Raw genomic sequence first — 18964 nt, 5'->3', positions numbered from 1 at the left:
ATATCATTCAGACGTGCAGAAGTCTCCACAGTGCCATAACACCATGATTGGGAATGAAAGATCTCATTCAGTATTCACTGCCGAGGGCTCAATTCACATGTAGATGTGTCCTTCTGGAAGTGTCTCGACTATACAATTTCCATTTAGATAAGGTGTGCACACAAATAGAGAAAGGACAGTGGGTTCTTCATTTGATTAACTAATCATAGTCTTTGTAATTTCACTTGGGGACCTTCAAGGGCAGTGATCCCCGATCAGCCAGGGCCATGATTGCCATGACTATTGCAGTAACTGCACAGCACAGAGGCAGTGATTAAACAGGTGATTAAGACGGAGAGTTTCAGTCCGGTTAATCCCTTTCCCCATTGTCTGAAAAGATCGCAGCAGTGTAGTCCCTGATCAACAATAACTGAACTCCACTAGAATTGCACTGGGAGGTGATTAGGGTCTTTAAAGCTCTCTGGAGCGAGGAGGCAGGTTGTTTGTCATTAGCTTAACTTTAAAGGTACATTCTGTACTTATCGGCTCTTGCTGAATTGGGGAATTCATTATCTGATTCTTAAGCTGAGATGAAAAAAAAAAAAAACACACCCACAGCCCCTGGGCAGATGGGATGTCTTTAAGTGAGAATGGAATAATCCACGTTTGCGGTCCAAGTGAGGGAGCTTGTGATGTTGACAAACCAAACAAAACACTCCTCAACCCCACGACTCGAGCCCTAAAGTGCTTTAACCCTCTTCCCACTTGGTTGGCAGCCCTCTTCATGCACTGCGGCGGTGTCTGTGCATCATCTGAAGGCCGTATAGAAACTCCGCAGCTCCTCTTCATGACTGATCTCTTTTGATAGGGCTCATTATGCAAACTGCTCCCAACTCCCTCCGCATAATTAGTGCTTAATTAATTTGAGTGAAATCTTTCATCTGTCTGTGTCCGGCCAGCTTCTTCCTTCCATTTACAACATGATATTAATTTCAGAGGGGGGAGTGGTACCCCAGCTGATGAAAAGGCTGATATAATTAATCAAGTACCGTATCTTTTTCCTTCTTCTTCTTTTTTTTTTTTTTTAGGAATAATAATAAGTGTGACGAGCAGAGTCTGATTAACCCTATTATGCTCCCTAATTAGGCTGATCATTTAATAATCAAGGAAGCAGCACAATTATAAGAGAATGCAAATTATGCCTTCTAATGAAGAGTGTGTCGATTCTGGGAATTCTTTGTTTGGGAAATGATGCATTCCCAAATCAAATGTCAAGAAAAGACTGCTCTCTTCATGTTTGTGTGCCAGGAATACGGTTGATTTGTACATTTGAAAAATTCCAGTCAGAAGCTTTGAATCACTGTGAAAAAACCCCCAAAAGGATTTAACATGAAAATTAAAATGTTTTCTTCTTCTTTTTTTTTTAACTTGTCTTGTCAAACAGCTGAGCAAAAAAGAGCTGAAGGCCTCTTGTGTTGGAAATACTTTACTGGTACAACAGGGGCTATGAACATTCTCACACACAAGGTATTTATATCTATATTTTAGACCTTTTTATTTATATTAATAATATTTGTAACAGTTTTTGTGTTGGACCGGATGGAAAAAAAGAGGAGGGAAGAAGAGAGAGGGATGTTAGAGAGGGGGGTAGGAGGGTGATTAACGGGGGGGGGGGGTAAAAATCATAATGCACCATAAAGCAACAAGTTGCTGGAAGTTTATAATTTTTAGTGTCAGGTGTAGATGTGTAAAAAATCTAAAAGGGGCGGGGCCTGACTACAAACACATGCAAATGTTACAAGCATTCGTGCTGGCTCCAAAAATCTTTACATACAAACATTTCAACATGTAAACAAAACAACCACTGTTCACACATGCATACTTATGCATTCAGACTAAAACACTACGTTCAGTCACGCAAACTATTTGTGCAGAGGTGAGCTAACACCTGTGTTCGAGTGAGTCTTGATGTTCTTCTGGGGTGGATGATGGAATAAAAGTTCCTTTACTTTTGACAGCAGCACTTGCAAGTCCCTTTAAAGTACTGTACATTCTGTGTCAAATATGATCCTCCCGCTGAAGTAAAAATGGAAGAAAATCCAGTCAACCGTGGCATTTTCTACCATTATGACTGTGATGTGCCTTCATCCTTTTTCTCTTTTTATTATAAACATGTACAGACTGGCGTAGAACCTTTTATTTAATTATGAAAATAATACAAAAATTATGTATTAAAAGCAAAACAAAAATAAACCACTCTGAAAGTAATTTAAATCTTTTACCATCATTTTTCTCATTGATTTGACATATTAAAAATATAAACACTAATGAAAAAAACTAAGTTGATTAAAACTACAATTTTGTTTATTTAAAGGATGTTACTTCAAAGCTAAAGAGCCATAATGGAGCCTCATATGGCTCCAGAGCCTCAGGTTGCAGACCCCTAGTTTAGCGTTTACCTGAAATCCCTTCAGTTCTTTAAAACCACAATCAGGTCAGCACATATTCTGTCACCTGCATGGCTTCACAGAGAAAGCTGAAACCTTAAGCACCATGTTCAGCACCATGGAGAGCCGCCTACCATCCCAACTGCAATAGCAGCAGGTGGATTAAAAAAAAGGTTATTATAAAAACACATTTAGAAAAAGCAAAATTAAGTTTGAGCTTTTTGATTTAACTTATTTAACTTAACAGAGAGTTTCTGCAGCTTTAGTTTATTTTACTTGTGTGAGAAAGTGTTTGCTGCTAAGCAAACGGCTGTCAGTGAGAACCTTCATCTGCTGGCTGCCCATGCCTCCTCCACTTCTTTGTAGCAGCAAGGTGTGTGAGGGTGTGTGTTTGTGCGTCTACATGAATGTACCTCAATTTGCTCCTCTTTACCCCCATAGTGCAGCTGTGCCTTAGAGAACTCTTGTGAAGTAATTGAATGAGCTGGGGCTGGGGGGGTTGGGGGGGGGGGACCTGTGGCAGTGAATGTGGTGCCCGCTGGCCTTATTATCTGTAATACGCCAGCCGCTCTGCCTGCTTTCTCCTCCACTCATGAATACCGAAATGAATGTGATGGACGTCAGAGGTGAGCGCAGAGGGGGGAATCGGGCCAGAGCCTGTTTTAATCAGCTCCCAGATAGAACAATCACTTTATCCACCTCCCCAGCTCAGAGGTGAATTAGTGTTTAACATTCCAGGGCATGCTTTCCGACAGAGGACTCCACCCCAAACAACCAACGGACTGCAGAGATTATTGAAAGACACTCTGGTGTTTCTGATGAGTAAATTAGGGCTAAACATGCCCCCGGGAGTCCAGCATTGATATGCCGGATATTCAGGAAGAAGTCTTTTTAATAGGAGGCTCTTTACATGAATAGAAAATCCTGTGTTGTGCCTTTGAAGTCTTTGTGTTTTAGCCTGTGGAAGGCTGTACTTTGTGCTTTATTTTTCCTTTATTTGGCTTCCATTCTACTCTTAAGACTTCAACTTACAGAGCTGATATTGCATATTTTACGGAAATACTCCTTTGCAAGCTGCCACCACTAGAGCCTTTCAGGAATGATCATCAAAGCTGGAAAGCATCCGCCTCCGTCCTCACTGGGACATTGTCAAACCTAGAGACAACACCAGGGACATTCCCAGCCGAGTCAGTGAGGTCCATTAGTCTTAAGCTCAGAGCCGTACCACTTTACAAAGCTTTTCACAGCAACCTGGTCTCATGGGCAGCCTTCCAAAGTACACTTTAAAGTCTAGACAGTGACCTCCGTGTGGCTCTCATGGCTAAACAAGCGATGGCCTAATTTTCCCTCTGAGTCCTGCAGTTTGAAACCTCCAGGAAAACTTTGGCTCTCATTCTCTTTTGCGGTTGTGCACCTTGGAATCTTTCAAATGATCTGCAGTCTGAGTTTCAGATGTTCTTGTAGAAACACCTTGTGGGGTTTGACAGACGTGTTACCACTAAGTTGAGACAAAACTGAAAAGGTTTGGCAGCTGGGAAACAGGTGTTTGACTAAACAAGACTTAGACAGAAAACCCAAAGATTTGTCTGAAAAGGGATTGTCTTAAACATGTTTGGGAAAAAGCCTGATTTAAACTATATTTTAAAACTAATCACTTCATTACAGATTACTGTTTTGTTCTACTGCCTCATTGTTTCCTTTTTGCTCTCAGTTTTGGGGACAAAGCCTGAAGGCTGTGCTGCGTCCACGGCCTGCCTGATTAAATCTGGATCCCTCGCTGGCTCTCTCCGTGGTGCTGAAAGAACCCTCTATCAGATTACAAGCAGCCAGAATAGGACCTGAGCTAATCCATTACAATAATTGATTGACAGTACATTGAAAGTGGTCCTGTGGTGAACACCAATTACAGTCATGTCCCAGTGCACCTTCAAAACGGCTTGTTTTGGCACAGCACGTGGAAGCAATCATTCATCCGGGAACTGCAGCAGGCTACCGTGTGCGAGTAAATGTAATCTAATTACTCTGAAATGACCAGTCTGCTCCCAGCACCTTCAGTCCACATGGTTAATGTTTGACAGAAAGTCAGTGAGCCTTCCGTCACTGGGGGGTAAACTTTCCCTTGTTTCATCTGCATTCAATATTCCTCCTGCAGGTGGAGCAGTGAGGCTCTGAGAGGGACGGACAGAGGGGAATTTATAGTTTAGACACAAACTATCCGCTTTTTCTGCAAACTTTGGCATCATGATTCCATTACGCACAGAAATCCCGTTCATCTCTATTTGTTTGTGTTTTTGTCTATACCATAACACCTATTAAACCCTTGAAACAAAGAAAGTGTCCGTTTAGCAGAGGAAAAGGTTGTAAAAAAAAAACCTTCAGGAGGATGTGGTTCAGCCTGCATTACAGCAACTGCAGCTGTATGATAATTAGGCGCCAATGCTTCCCGTGCGCACAGGGCAGCACACGCCACTGAGCAAACACGCGCATGCGTCCCTGCAGCCAAGACTATAGCACTCGGCCCATGCTCCCCGCAGAAGATATCTCTGGGAAAGAGGAACTCGTTAAAATGCCATCAAAGCTCGCAGTCCCAACAAACCACAACTAACAGATGTACAGACAGAAAGAACAAATGATGGAGCCGAAGAGGCAAACAGATTACCGGAACAGAGGAGGAAAACAACACGTGGCTGACATCAGAGCAGGTGGAGAGGAATTAGGAGATGCAGAAGACAAGGTCATTGTATCAAAAGTTGATCTCCATCATCAAATATTATTTTCCTTGCGATTATTTGTCCTTCATATAATCAAACAGAACCCCCAGATACAGATAACGGTGTGTTTTCGGCAGGTGAAGGCACCGGGACACAGAGGCCCATTGAGGGGAAGTCGCAGGCCTGCGGCTCAGCCTCGATTGTGCAATTATTTGACTTGGTCATAGTGCAGCTTTATGCAAATGAGGGGAACAATGAACGACGATGGAGATTAATTCCTCCCTGGTCTGCTGACTGAAAGGGGAAAAGAATGCACTCTCGCCAAGTGTGGCACACCGAGGCATTAAACGAAAATAAATAAATAAAGCGTAAAGAAACGTTCAGATGAACTTGTTGAACAATTGAGACATTTTTAGCAAAATTGACAGAAATTGAACTAAAACATGTATTTATTATTCGAAGTTTGTTGAGATTTTGAACAAACTGGCAAACTCTCTTTGACTTAAATTCATTTTAGAGTGATTAAAATTATTTGTTCTTAACAGAAATAATAATAATAATAATAATAAAAAACTGAATTTCAGGCAGCACATAATTTAAACCCTGAATACCAGAAGCCTGGGCAGTTTCTTTTTCTGGAGCGCTGATTTTGGTCAGCACGCGCCTTGCTGTGGACCAGATTGGCCGCGGGTCCCGTTCCACAGTTAAGAGGTCAATTTGCCTTTCAAACAGAAAAAAGGGATATCCAAGCGCGGGCAGACGCGGCTATTGTGCACAAAGACCGGAGGGTCTTCTTATTATTTATGTATGCAGCGAGAGGTCTGATTTATAGGTCGAGTTATACTGAAACGGACACGTGGCCTAAAATAAAAGCTCACTCTGTGCTGTTTATTTAAGACATAATAAAAAATGAGGGTTTGGTTCGAGAGTTGTGTGCGTAAAAGTCGTGCGTAAACAGGCGTATTGTTGGGAAGCTATGGTTTATTGACGGCAACTATTAGGGGAATTGCTTGTTTGATCAACATCACAGCAGACAGCTAAAGAAGCAGCTTTTAGTTTGCATTTCAGCAAGCTTGTATCCCCCTGTCTTAGCTGTAAACTGTGATGATTGTAGCGGTGACGGACATTTCCTTTTGGCAACTCAGGGCCCCCCAGAGGAGCGCCACAAAGCAGCGGCACGTGTGCATTTGTGTAGGGGCCCATCAGACCGTAAAAAGAGGAGGGCCCTGGCGTGTGCCTCAGCCGGGGAGGGGCCGTGCGCACACATTAATGTAATAAACCGCCAGTACATCTGCTAAGCTATCTGCACATCCTCCAACGAAATCCACCAAAGCCAGGCTCTGAGCCCTCCCACCATAAAATCCGCTGGGATCTCGGTTTCATCCCATTGGTCGGGGATGCTGCGACAGGGGGGGGCGAGAACAATAGCATCATTCCGGCATAAAAAGAGTGGAGCTATGCCTTGGAGACGAAAACATTTCAGCAACAGAAGGATCGATATACTGGGGGGATAAAGTCCCGAAAGCTTCTTGAGTTGCCATATTTTCAACCAACCTGGATACTCCAGACTTTAGCCATCTCCCCAAAGTGCCTTTCTGCTGTTATTACTCGTCAAGATGCCCAAAGGATTCCTGGTAAAAAGAAACAAGAAATGCGCACATGTTTCCTACAGAACCCGATCAGAGGAAGATGACCTCCAGGAGCCCCCAACCCCAGCTGCCTTGCCGCGTCAGACGGACCCCTCCCCGCCGATGTCCGTGGCGTCCAGCCCGGACCGCGCCTCGGCATCTCCGGATTTCACCGCGGCGGAGGCGCCGGTCGCGCGGCTGGAGAAGCCGACGCAATTCGGTAACCCAGAGACTGCGTGCCAAGCCCTCTACAGCCCCACCCGACCCATCAGCAAGGAGCACGACAAGGGATATTTTGAGCAAAGTTTCAGTCTGGGTTCGCCGATTTCTGCAGAGTCATTCCCAACACCCGCATCCCTCTCCGGCCTGGACCACATCCTGTACGCTCCAGTCGACTTGAAAATCGGCACCAGCAACAGCAGCCGAAGCGGGATCACATCCACCTCCACCAGCAGCAGCAGCAGCAGCAGCCTTCCGGGACCGAGCAACCGGGTCGCCACCAAACGATCCGCTGGCGATGCAGCAGAGCGCAAATCCAAGTCCTCCTCCAAGAAACCCAAAGCCATTAGAAAACTCAACTTTGAAGATGAGATGACCACTTCTCCGGTGCTCGGGCTCAAAATCAAAGAGGGGCCGGTGGAGGTAAAGCCGAGGGCGCAATCCTCCGGAGGGAACAAGCCGTTAGGGGAGTTTGTGTGTCAGCTGTGCAAGGAGGCGTACGCTGATCCCTTCTCCCTAGCTCAGCACAAGTGCTCCCGCATCGTCAGGGTCGAGTACAGGTGTCCCGAGTGCGACAAGATGTTCAGCTGCCCGGCGAACCTCGCCTCTCACCGCCGCTGGCACAAACCGCGCACCACCAGCGGCGCGCCAGCGATGCCGGCCGCTCCGGGCATCAAACCCGAAATGGCCAAAATAATGCCGATGGGCGTTAAGTCTGACGAAGCCAAAGACATGAGTGACAGAGAAACTCCAAGTCCGGGCCCGTCCGAATCCGGTTCTGAAGACGGCTCATATGACTGCCAGTACTGCGGGAAGAGGTTCAAGCGCCAGGCATACCTAAGAAAACACATCATGGGGCATCAGGTCCTGCAGAAGAAAGTTCTGGAAGAGCACGGGTTTCAAACCAGCGACCGCGCCACAGAGCAGGCTCCGGTGTCCTCTTCCTCCTCCTCTTCTTTAGCATCGTCATCTTCATCATCCTCCTCCTCATCATCCTCAGAGGAAGCCTCAAACCAAAGCCCTCTCAACCTGAGCCCAGTGGACTGCCTGCTGTGTCCGGTGTGCGGGGAGAGTTTCACCAGCAGGGCCGGCCAGGAGAGACACCTGCGCCTCATGCACTCCTCCCAGATTTACCCGTGCAAGTACTGCCCCGCCACCCTCTACAGCTCACCGGGGCTCACCAGGCACATAAACAAGTGCCACCCCTCGGAGAACAGGCAGGTGATCCTGCTGCAGATGCCGGTGCGCCCCGCCTGCTGAAGACAACACAGAACTCGTGCCTTTAATGGAGGAAGTGAAAAAAAAAAGAAAGTGAAAAAAACGGCAAGAAGAATAAAGAAAAAAGAAAAAAAAAGTTTGTTATGCTCACTGCCATCTTTCTGCGCCAAAGAAGGCAGGGCTGTTTGATGTTTCAGTGGTGTCTTTTCCATGCCAATCAGTGATTGTTGAATGGTCGTCTCTATATTTGAATAGGCCTATTTTGAGATTTTATTTCTCAAATTAGTTTATCATGAAAAGGAAGCGTACAAAGCGTTAGTTTGACTGTTAAAGGGTATTTTTCTATCACATGCTCAATGATAGCTTATAGACCTAAGAAATGTCTTAAAATTCTCAGAGTCCCACCCCCTCTTCCCATCAAATCCTCTTTGGATTTCCCGACCGTGATTGCTGTATCACTGTAGCTTTACGCTTAGTTTGTGGATGACAAAACTCGGTGGAAACAAAGTGTGACTTAAGAAATTCCCTGTTTAGTAGAACCACAAATGCCTTTAGTGAGCAGATGAAGCTTAGTCTGAAATAGCCTACATACACACACATCCAAATCCCGCTGTATAACTGCCTTAAAAAAAGTCAACAAATTGTTTTGATTTTGAATGCTGGCACATATTTTATTATCATTATTGAAGATTGTTGCAATATTTTTCACACTATTTATTTATTTATTCTAATTATTTTATGTAACTTATTGTGTTTGTTGTGGATTTCCTTTTTGTGAATCGTTCCGGCAGTTTTAAATGTCGTCTAATAGCCAAAATTATTATTATGATTATCACTTTTTTTGGGTCAAATTTCTGAGTTGTGATTTTTAACTTTCTTTTTTTTTTTGTCGTGGGTTGGGTTTTAATCTTCAATCTTCACAGCTCTTGTTTAAGGGGAAAAAAAACACGGAAAAAACGTAAAGCTCTTACCTTAGATGCAATCTTTTATAATGACAAGTTATTTTTCTTAAATGTTGGCTTTTATAGCGCTTTGATTGTATGTGTATATCGTTGTTGTCTATTGAAATAATAAAAAAAATATTTTCAAAAAGACACTTGGTGTGAGAGGGGAATTTATTCAGAAATCCTGACAATCTCGGAAACTTCAGGCCTACTTTTAGAAACTTTTTGACTGACATCTGTTTTAATGAGAAAATTCATATAACTTTTGATATATAACAGTTTTAAAGTTATTTTTGTGTATTTATTTATGCAAAGTGTTTTCTATTAATTGGTATTAAAATCCCACTGAATATCTAGAAACACATTTTTCAGTTTTTTTTATTAGTTTATTTTACAGCTATAAACCTCAGATTTTTTAATTAGAAAGGCTAATTAAAAACTTCAATCTTGATTTTCTCAAGTAGTTCTTAAAATATTTTTTTAAAGAACTTTATTGTGCAATCGTCTGGTTTTTGAGCTAACAAAATGTAAGTTTGGCTTAAAAAAAAAAGTATTTTTTTATTTTAAAAAAAGTAGTTTTATCAGCTTTAAAAAAAAATAAAAATAAAAAGGCACATGTCAAAAAAATCCATATCAGGAATAATAATCATCAGAGCATCCCTTGTTGCAGCTCCACACCGTTTATCAGACTCCCTTCTCATAAATCATGGTTGCAAAGGCTCAATAGACCTCTGCTTCAGCCTCAGAGAGCCACTTAGGGCCTCATCATAAATCCCCCCCCCCTTAAGACCGTGACAGGACACGACAGGAGGACAAAGAGGTGGCGGATCAGAGCTCACCTCTGGAGCAGTAAAACATCTGTCTGCCTCAGAATATCTGGCACAACTTGATTTTTCTGGGGTTTCTGGTGATTTAGGATGCTTCAGGGCTGAGCTGACTTTTCCTCCAGAACCAGGCGGCGTTGCTGCTTCTGATTGCTAAACCACAGAGAGGGCTTATTATGTGGACATCGTGAATTTGGCTTTCACACTAACTTCCATTTCCTTTGCCTTATTATTAATAATCTACCTGCAGGAAGGAGGTGAGGAAAACTTTTTAATGAGCATCTCCTACTCCTGTAGTGACGGCGAGCTACAGTGAGATATTTGAAGAGTGAAAATTGACTACAGCCAGTGGTCTAACGTAATACAAAATATATATATATATATATATATATATATATATATAAAGGTAATCACAGTGTCAGCCTGCTCTGTTGTAACACATTTCATTCAAGTCTATAACTAAGGCAAACAGTGAAAATGAGGCAACATTAGGATTATTTCTCACAGTTTCAAGTCCCCCCAATTATGGTCAAGTACTTTTTTGTGTCTTTATGTGGCCCAAGCGAGTCAGGGCACCTGAAGGTGCTGCTGCTGCTGCACCTGTACCTCCTGCTGAGGCTCCATTATGCTGGCGGCCTCTAAGTAGAGCTGAGCAGCAGGGGAGACAGATGGGAGGAGGGTCAGGTTACCCCTGCTGCCGCTGCCAGCGTGGCCGGGCCAGGGTCAGGGAGCCCATGGAAACAGCGCAGACAGCCCCTACCCACACTGCCAGTCTGACACATCCAGAAGAAAAAACAGCGGAACAAAACAGCAAATTTCAAAACCGTTTAATGAAATGTTTGAATTTTTCACATTTCTAATGAACATCTTAGGATTTTCAATCATTAAAAAGTTTGATATGTTGATAAGATGAAATTTTCAAGCTTTTTTTTTCCTTCTTATATAAAGACTATTATAAAGGCATTAATGTATTTATATTAATAGGGCAGAGAGGCCCTCAAATTTTAACAAAATGTACAAGGATTTCTAAAAGGAGAAGAGAAAAATAATGTCTCAAAACTAAGACAAATTGATTTTCTTCACAGGTATAGGACGCACAATCTTGGTCCAAACACCTCCAGCAATGAAACATCTAAAAAGAGAACATCTCTTTAGAGGCTTTTTATAATTTACAATCTTCAGATCAGCATCCTGGTCATGTTTTTCTCCCCCAAAGAGTCTTTGGGGAAGAAAAGATTAAAATAAAAGCACACAGACAGGATCGAGGCTAAATATCTTTACATTCTTTGCTACACAATAACGAACATCCTGGTTTTCTTGCGTTCTGCTTTAGGAATGGACACACGGGAGCCGAGCAGAGGTGACGGAGGAACATGGGGAGAGTAAGGCATAGAGTTGAACAGATGGGGATAGTGTTGCAGCTTGGGTGGAGACCTCAGAGGGCGTGAGTCTACTAGAGTTTGTGGAGGAACACCTGGCTACCATGACGACCTGCAGGTTGAAGGAGCGCGAGCGCCGCTTCGGCTGTTGCTAGGAAGGGGAGTGAGTGCTCAGCTCTGGCATGCCCTCTAACTCCACCCTCCAACACCCATCAGGCCTCGGGAGGCCCGAAGGGAAGAGAGGATCCTGGGAAAAGAGGTGGTCGTCTCCACTGATTTGAACCCATCTGCTGCTTTTTTTTTTGTCTGGGGGGGGGGGGGGGGGCGTGTTTTCTCTGTCATCATATGAAAAAAGAAGTTTTGAGATGTAGGGAATAATCCTACAGTAGAGGACAGACGTTTACACGCTGGCACTGTGAGAAGCTCAGTCCAACCCTCACATAAACACACACTCACAGCAGTGTGTGGAGTTTCACCTGAGGCTCTGGTGGTAATCTTTCAGCTAAAAAACACCACATAAATACAACAACCACACACAAAAAATAATAATTAATCAAATGGAAATCTTTCTATATATTGTACATTTAGCAAATATACCTGACACATGATAAAATTCACAAAAACACAACTAAGAACATTCAATGTCAATAATGAGTGCAAAAATGTTTGTTGGGAATGTCGGAATGTCTTCACAGGATAAGGAAACGGATCGAGGATGAAAAAAAAACAGGGGAAACTTATCCAATTACCGGGCCATGAGTCAACGCTAACGACGTCAGAAGACAATTACAAACGCAGTCTTTCTCATTCCAGCCCAGATGCACAAATCAAAGCTTGACAAAATCCATCAGAATTCATTTAAAATGGAAACATGAGAGTGGATTAAAAAAAAAAGGAAAACAAATTTCAGTTCATTTGGAATTGGAGAGACGTCGGTGATTGTCCTCTCCCAGTTCAAAACCAAAGTGTGTGACGGTGCAAACTGCAGGGACTCCATACCCTAGTCTGGATGGAAGGCAATCAGTCTCCACTCTGTTTCACTGAGATGATGATGATGATGGTCCACACAAATGCTTCAAACTGGTGCTACGAGGCAGGACAACAGCTTCAGCAAGTTTGCACAGACACAAAAAAAAGGTACAAAGGCAGATATCTATAAATGAACAGCAATCTCTTGTGCAGTTTCGCATATTGTAGTTCAGTGCTTTGTTGTTAAAATTGGTGATAAAGAAACGGCACAAAGCAGTCTCCGCTTCCCTTACTATAGTAAGAACGTTGTCTCTCTAGAGCCTGGAGAGCGCTCTAGAAAAATGAGAATAAAAATGACATTTGCAGCTGAATTAAAGACGTTAAGTCAACTTTGTTGCCTTAACCACCAGGATGAACTTAAATAGTTTAGAGTTTGTCCATCCTAACCAACAGCTAAACCCACTGAAATGTAGAAACAAAAACCAACAAACTCCACATCAATTAAAAACTTCAACATGCTCCAGTTTTTATGACACAAAATAAAAACAAAGAAAAACATTTGCAGTCACAGCTGGCCGTGAGGTTCTTAGAGAAAAGATTCAAGGCTCCAGTCTGGGAAAAAGGGGACGAAAGAGCTCAGTTGGAGGATTTGCTTATAGCGCTGGCTGATCGGCGGAGCTTTCCTGAAACTCTGAGTTTGGTGGAGCGGGGCATGGTGGGAGACACCTGTTCCACAGAGTCCGTGGTTGTGGGGTTGTTTCCGCCTTCGGTGCTCACACTGCCGGTTAACGATCCTGAGAGGGATGCAGATTGTTGACAGAAAAATGAAGAAATCACAAACAATTAGACAAGACCATGCTTTTCCGTTTTTAAAAAAAATGCACATCCCAGCATGCTTTGCCATGCATGTGGCTCATGAAACCCAAGATCCCCCAGTTCTTTAGATTTTCACCAACATTAACAGAGAGAACTGTCAATAAACAAAAACATTAAGAGCAAAGGTTAGAATTTGAATGAATTGTCCCGGAGTTTATTAGATTTGAGTTGAAACACTTGGGAAATGACATGCCGCCGTCACATGCTGTAGAAAAGCAGAGCTCGTTAAAAAGGAGCCAGGTTTGTCCGGATGTTTAAGATGTAAAAAGCAGCAGCCTATGTGGCTAAACGAAAGTGCTGGCCTCACAGTGTGACAGCAGACCGGCATGAATGAAAACAAATGACAGATTCCACTCTTGGAGCCTTCCCGTTGTCAAACATTCTCCTTTTTCACAAAACGTCACATCGGTGATTGCGGCACGGCAAACGGTAATACGCTTTTGAGGACAATCAAGTATTGTCAACACCAACTTTCTTACTGTGCCCCAGAGCAAATCTAAACCCCATGACCCCCCCTCCACCCATCTAGGCCTCATGCCTCGAGTTTAAACAACTTTTCCAGCTTTGTTGGGATGGCATCTGGTTGCCTATTTTCTTTCCTATCCTTTTATTTCCTGCCATTTTTCGGAGGCATCTCAAGTTGCAGCGGCTAAAAGGAATGGCAGATGGCTGGAGTAACAGACACTCAGCAGCACAGTGGATACCGGCAGCATCCAGGGCTGCGGCTCGCTGGGAGGAGAGGCCGGGCTGCAGATGAAACGCTGGGTGTGCGCATTGTGAAGGGCTGCAGGGGAGGCGAGGGGGGCCTGCACACGCTTTCTCAAATCTGCATATGAACGGAAAGAAGGGACGGGCTTGGCTAAAAAAATGGGCGGCACTGATGAACAAAGACAATTTGGCATTCCCGATTCCTGTTTTCATTCCAACAGTTACCACAGATGACAGAGCAGGATTTAGATTTAAAAGTTTTAGAAAATACGAGGGTAAAATGTGTCACTTTGTCATTTTCATGTACTGATAACAAAATCTTTAATATAAAGTCCCTATGAAAGTGACCGACTGAATCAGATTCTCAATTATGCTTAATCTTGTTTCAAACCATAAATTAATTCATTACGAATGTTTTATAAAAGTAATTAACCTGCTCTTCATTTTGTTTGTCAAAATGGCCTCATGCCTCTTTATTGGTTTTAGATATCAGGAAGGGAAAAATGAAAATAAAGGGAATCTTTGATCTATTTTGAAAAGGGCTTCCAGTGGCCTTTTAATTATGATTATTTTGAGCCAAAATCCCAAAACCTGTGTCATTTTCAAGAACATAGTATCTGCAGAGCGGCTGGGGTTAATCAGAAATTCACCTCTGAGTTGTGGACGGGACTGTTGGCTTGGAAGTGAACCTCCGATCATTTCCCATCATCCATCTGTTTACACGCTCTCCCACTAGCTCACAGCCCCTCACACACCCAACTTATTACCGGTACAACAATAGTGGCGAGCATTATGGGAGCTATCCAGCTGTACAGTTTTGACCAGGGGCCAGCTCAGACCAGGAAAATGAAGACGTTCATGGATCTATATGTCTGGCAGTGGATAGATCAGACTGAGGCGGAGCAGGGAGCTTGTGGCCTGTCATAGTAGCTTCAATGTCTCACTTACGAGCTTTTTCAAACGGGCATCTCCTTCTGATTCACAACAATCTAAATAAAGAAATAATCAGAAATGCAATTCTAAGCTTCATTTTTTTATATAAATCCATGTTAAAAACATAAAAATCAGGATTTTCATCTGAGTTGGTCTTTAAATTACACCACAATCCCATTGGTCCCCACTAGTCCAGTTTAAACTAGGCCAAAGATGACAAAGACGTCTTCCAGCGTGGCAGGTGTTGCTCTACGAGTCTGCCCCAGGCAAACAGTCACACTCCAACAGGAGGAAATGAGAAGGGAGGGAGGGGGGAGCTGAGGGGGTTAAAAAAAAAAAGAAGAAAGAAAGACAGAAAAGACCGAAGTGTTTGCTGGGGAAAGAGATAAAGAGCCGCCACATGCAGAAGCGAGGGCCAGAAGTGTAGCCGTATTGTTCATGCTGCTACTTAGTGTTAATTGTTGCCACCAAGCATCACTCTCAATTACCAGGCTGGTCCAAACAGTAGGACGCCCCCAAACAAACAGGTTGTTTTTTTCCCCCGTAATCTTTTCTCTTTGTCAGAACCCACAGTACATGAAGCTTTGTTAGTACCGAGTGAAGTTGGGTGAACGAGCAAAGGGCAGGTAGGCTGCTGGACTAACACAAGCTCTGTGCTTTGACTCAGGGCTTACCTTCACCACATTTAGCATTGGGAGCTTTTACATTTTTTTTTATCTAAAAGGGAGAGACAAAGTAGAACATCACATGAGAAAGTAGTGGAGATATACCCACACAGCACATCAGAACACGACACAACGCCGCTGCAGAAAGTCCCACTCAGCCGGTGCGTGTGGTGCTGTAGTTAGTTATTACTGTAAGCTTCAAAGACAGAGTAGGTTAACTGGGTTTGGATGAGTTAGTCAACAAGAGGCATCTTTCCTGAAGACACCCCGCAGGGTGAAAAGCTTGATGGAACCTGATGAATTGGGGATTTGAAGATCACAGAATTTAGGTTTTAAGAAGAAAAGCATCACAGTTGGGGAACCAATTGAAAAAAAAAACCCCAACAGACTTAAAAAACATTTACCACCAATGTTATGAGTAGAGGGGTAGTTAGGCTGAAAGATAGTGGGGCACCTTGGGGGGTCAGGGGAGCTTTTATGTAGTTTTATCCACACAGTGGACTTGTTTTTTAGCGTGCGGCTTATCATTTTACGAAGTGGAGCAAATTACCAAAACAGAACAAAAACACTGAGCACAGCACTGATGAAGGAGCGTTCATGTGATAAATGGACTAGCTCATGCAGGAAGCCGGGATGCTGGACTGAAACTGAAGTGAGCTTACAATCAGAGGAATGGATTCTGAGGCTATTGAGGAGCAGACACTACAAAAACAGAGATGGACACTGACATGAGGGCTTCAGGTTAGCAGTAAATTGCTGACAAATTGTTAGGGTTTTATTTAGTGAACAGCATGCAGGACCTGTAGCCAAACACAAGACCTGAATTACATTTACAAAAAACAAAAACAAATTAAGAGCAACTCCATGTAATTGGATGGCTCACAGTGCCCTAAATGAATGGTTGTCATGCCTAGTGTGAAGGAAGCAGGCAATCTTACAGTCCAGCTTGGCCCAGGGGTACTCCATGTCCCAAACCATCCCCGGCCAACGCCTGCACGCTGTCATGAAGCATGGATGACATGTTAGTGGCAGCAATGTGAGCCATAGCAGGACGGACAGACAGCCAGATGGATGGACAAGCTCTCATAAACTCCTGTACACACAATCCTGCACCCAAGTAAAGAAATGGGACAGCTGCAGCATGATCAAAAGTATGAGATGGAAAGCAGTCAGCCGCCACGGCCACATTTAAAGCATGTGTATGGCTGATGGGACACCAGAATACAAAAGACCATGTTTAGATCCAATGTCTAGGTTGTTTGAGGCATAACGTATTGGACACAGCATGCTTGTCATTTTGGAAATAAGCTGAGAAACGTCACTCTATATGAATATATCCAAGAATTTGTGGCAAAAAAACCCTTTATATTCAAAAGCAGTGACTGGTTGGCCCAAGTTATGGTTTCAGAGAAAATCTTACAATTGAAAGTTAATGAAAAAAGATATTGTTGAAAGTTGTTGGTTCTTTTTTTTAAATAACTTATTTTAAAGAGGCCAAAAAGTGATTTAATTCTGAAGGGCTTTACTAGATCTCTTGCTGACGCTGGTCTCCTTTCAGTCAAATTCAGGAAACAGAAATTTGCTAGTGAATCAGGCAGACAAAAAAAAAAAATCAGTCTAATGAATACCATAAAAGAAATACACTTAAACTTGGAAGGCCCTGATAAATCTTGAGGGCAGGTCCATAAACACAGATAAGCAGGGGGTGCATAATGGCAATAGAGATTACTGGTGACTTTAAAATCAAGCAAGGCAGACATATTTTCCAAATCCTTTTTGACTATCAATATGTAGAATATACTACAGTTAGGCGTAATATACCAGAAGGGGAGCAGCTGTACTGGCTGTTGGCATGGCTGCAGTCTCGTGATTGAGATAATGCTGCAGTTCTGCTCTTTACTAAATGTTCTTTTACAACATTTGTGCAAACAGTATTAATTAGTTGACAGAAATGACTTCTTCTGTCAACGCCACTTATGGTTAGGGTTTTCTAGCATGAGATACAGCACCTCAGGTTATTCCTTAAAGTCTTTGGTTTGTAGGTTCTTCACCGTTGCCTAATATTTTAGGGTCTGACAACGATTGAACTAGAAGTCCATCTTTAAGTGTTGATCCTTCACTGTACTGTTAAAATGTCTGCTTGACAGCATGACTGCTGTTAACATTTGAGACTAAGTGAAACTGCTCAACGGCTCTGTCAAAATAATAAAATGAATGGAAAAAGAATAATGTGTGAAAAAAGTACCTTTTAAGTCCTTAAGTTCTTCTAATAATCCGTTTGCATTAACTATTTGCAGAAAACAACAAAATAGGATACTGCAGCAGTAAAGGCTCAATCACAAACACTATGCAAACTGAGAAGTCTTCATGGGGGGAGAATTTAACTGCTGATTGCAGGTTTGATTCCCACCTTGCCTGCCCATGTGTTAAAGTGTCCATGGGCAAGACATGGAAGCGTACCTTGCCTTTGGTGGAAGGTTGGCGCCAGTGTTCGACAGCGGAACCGCCACCAGCGCGTGAATGTGTTTGTGAATGGGTTTGTGACTGTAAAGCGCTTTGGGCCTTCAAGGAAGGTAGAAAGCTCCATACAAGTATATGGCATTTACCATTTAATACTGTATGCTGATTATTATCTTATTTTTTATGATATCCAGCTGTGCACAGGTATTATTGGCCAGCCTATTTATTTTCAGAGAAACTGTTAAAGAAAACTCTTCTTTGCTATCAGAAGCTCACAGGAATTTCACCCTGAGGCAGCTATAATAATTTTCCAAAACATAAAGTGGGGCAAAACAGTATTTTTCAGTCATCAATTCTGCACATTATCCCACTTAAAAGATGAGAGAGGTTTAGGGTGTAACAATTAAATGATTAATTGATGAATCAATTCCATTCCTTGGTTTGACCCGGATCTTTCTGTCTGAGGCTGAATCGAATTGAACAATACTATTAAAAAATTGTTTCAAAATGAAAGAAATTGATAATTGAATCAAAATTGGAAAATACCATTTGGATAGAGACATGGTGGGTTTATTTCACTTTAATGTAAAAATGACCAAATGCATCACGGCGGACTATCAGCAAAATTTGATAAAACTCATCATCAAAGTCTAATGTGTGGAAACACTTTGGCAAAGACATGTGACCAGACAGTGTGCTAGAATGTTGCAATAAGATTCCATTTGTATATTTTGATGTGGAAAATCAACAGTGAGCTGAACTTTATGAAAGTAAAATGTGAATGAATTTTCCACTAATTGTTGTTTACTTGTTTGTTTGTTAACATGTTACACTTGATGCATTTGGGAGAAATAAAAGGACTCTGGAAAACTTCACCTTTACTGTTCAGTACACAGGTATTTTTTTCTGAGTCCCACTGGTTGAATGTTTGGATAAAAATTTCCTGGATTGATCTTAGGCCAGTGAATTGGATCGAATCAGATCGTTAAAATGAACCAAAATGA

The 18964-nt window shown here is 42.7% G+C and overlaps 2 protein-coding genes across 7 annotated transcripts in view; one reads left to right on the top strand and one right to left on the bottom strand.

Annotated features, from left to right (window-relative positions):
* Positions 1-3224: 3224 nt before the first annotated feature.
* Positions 3225-9296, top strand: LOC101161355 (insulinoma-associated protein 1b). The gene has a single exon (XM_023951923.1). It carries the CDS (start codon positions 6754-6756, stop codon positions 8242-8244), a length of 1491 nt encoding a protein of 496 aa, XP_023807691.1. The 5' UTR covers positions 3225-6753; the 3' UTR covers positions 8245-9296.
* A 1485-nt stretch (positions 9297-10781) lies between these two features.
* Positions 10782-18964, bottom strand: part of ralgapa2 (Ral GTPase activating protein catalytic alpha subunit 2) — a 114051-nt gene continuing 105868 nt past the window's right edge. For 3 of the 6 annotated variants that reach the window (XM_020713872.2, XM_020713873.2, XM_004082637.4), the window contains one exon: positions 10782-13112. In XM_020713872.2, the coding sequence (XP_020569531.1) occupies positions 12955-13112 (158 nt within the window). In that variant the 3' untranslated portion in view covers positions 10782-12954. Of the gene's footprint in view, positions 13113-15509; positions 15553-16438; positions 16499-18964 lie in introns of all 6 variants that reach the window. The other 3 variants (XM_023951549.1, XM_023951551.1, XM_023951550.1) reach the window with 3 other exon arrangements.

Source organism: Oryzias latipes, chromosome 22 (assembly GCF_002234675.1).
Source record: "Oryzias latipes chromosome 22, ASM223467v1".
In the NCBI taxonomy this organism is placed as follows: domain Eukaryota; kingdom Metazoa; phylum Chordata; class Actinopteri; order Beloniformes; family Adrianichthyidae; genus Oryzias; species Oryzias latipes.
This window is presented reverse-complemented; position numbering and strand designations above follow the sequence as displayed.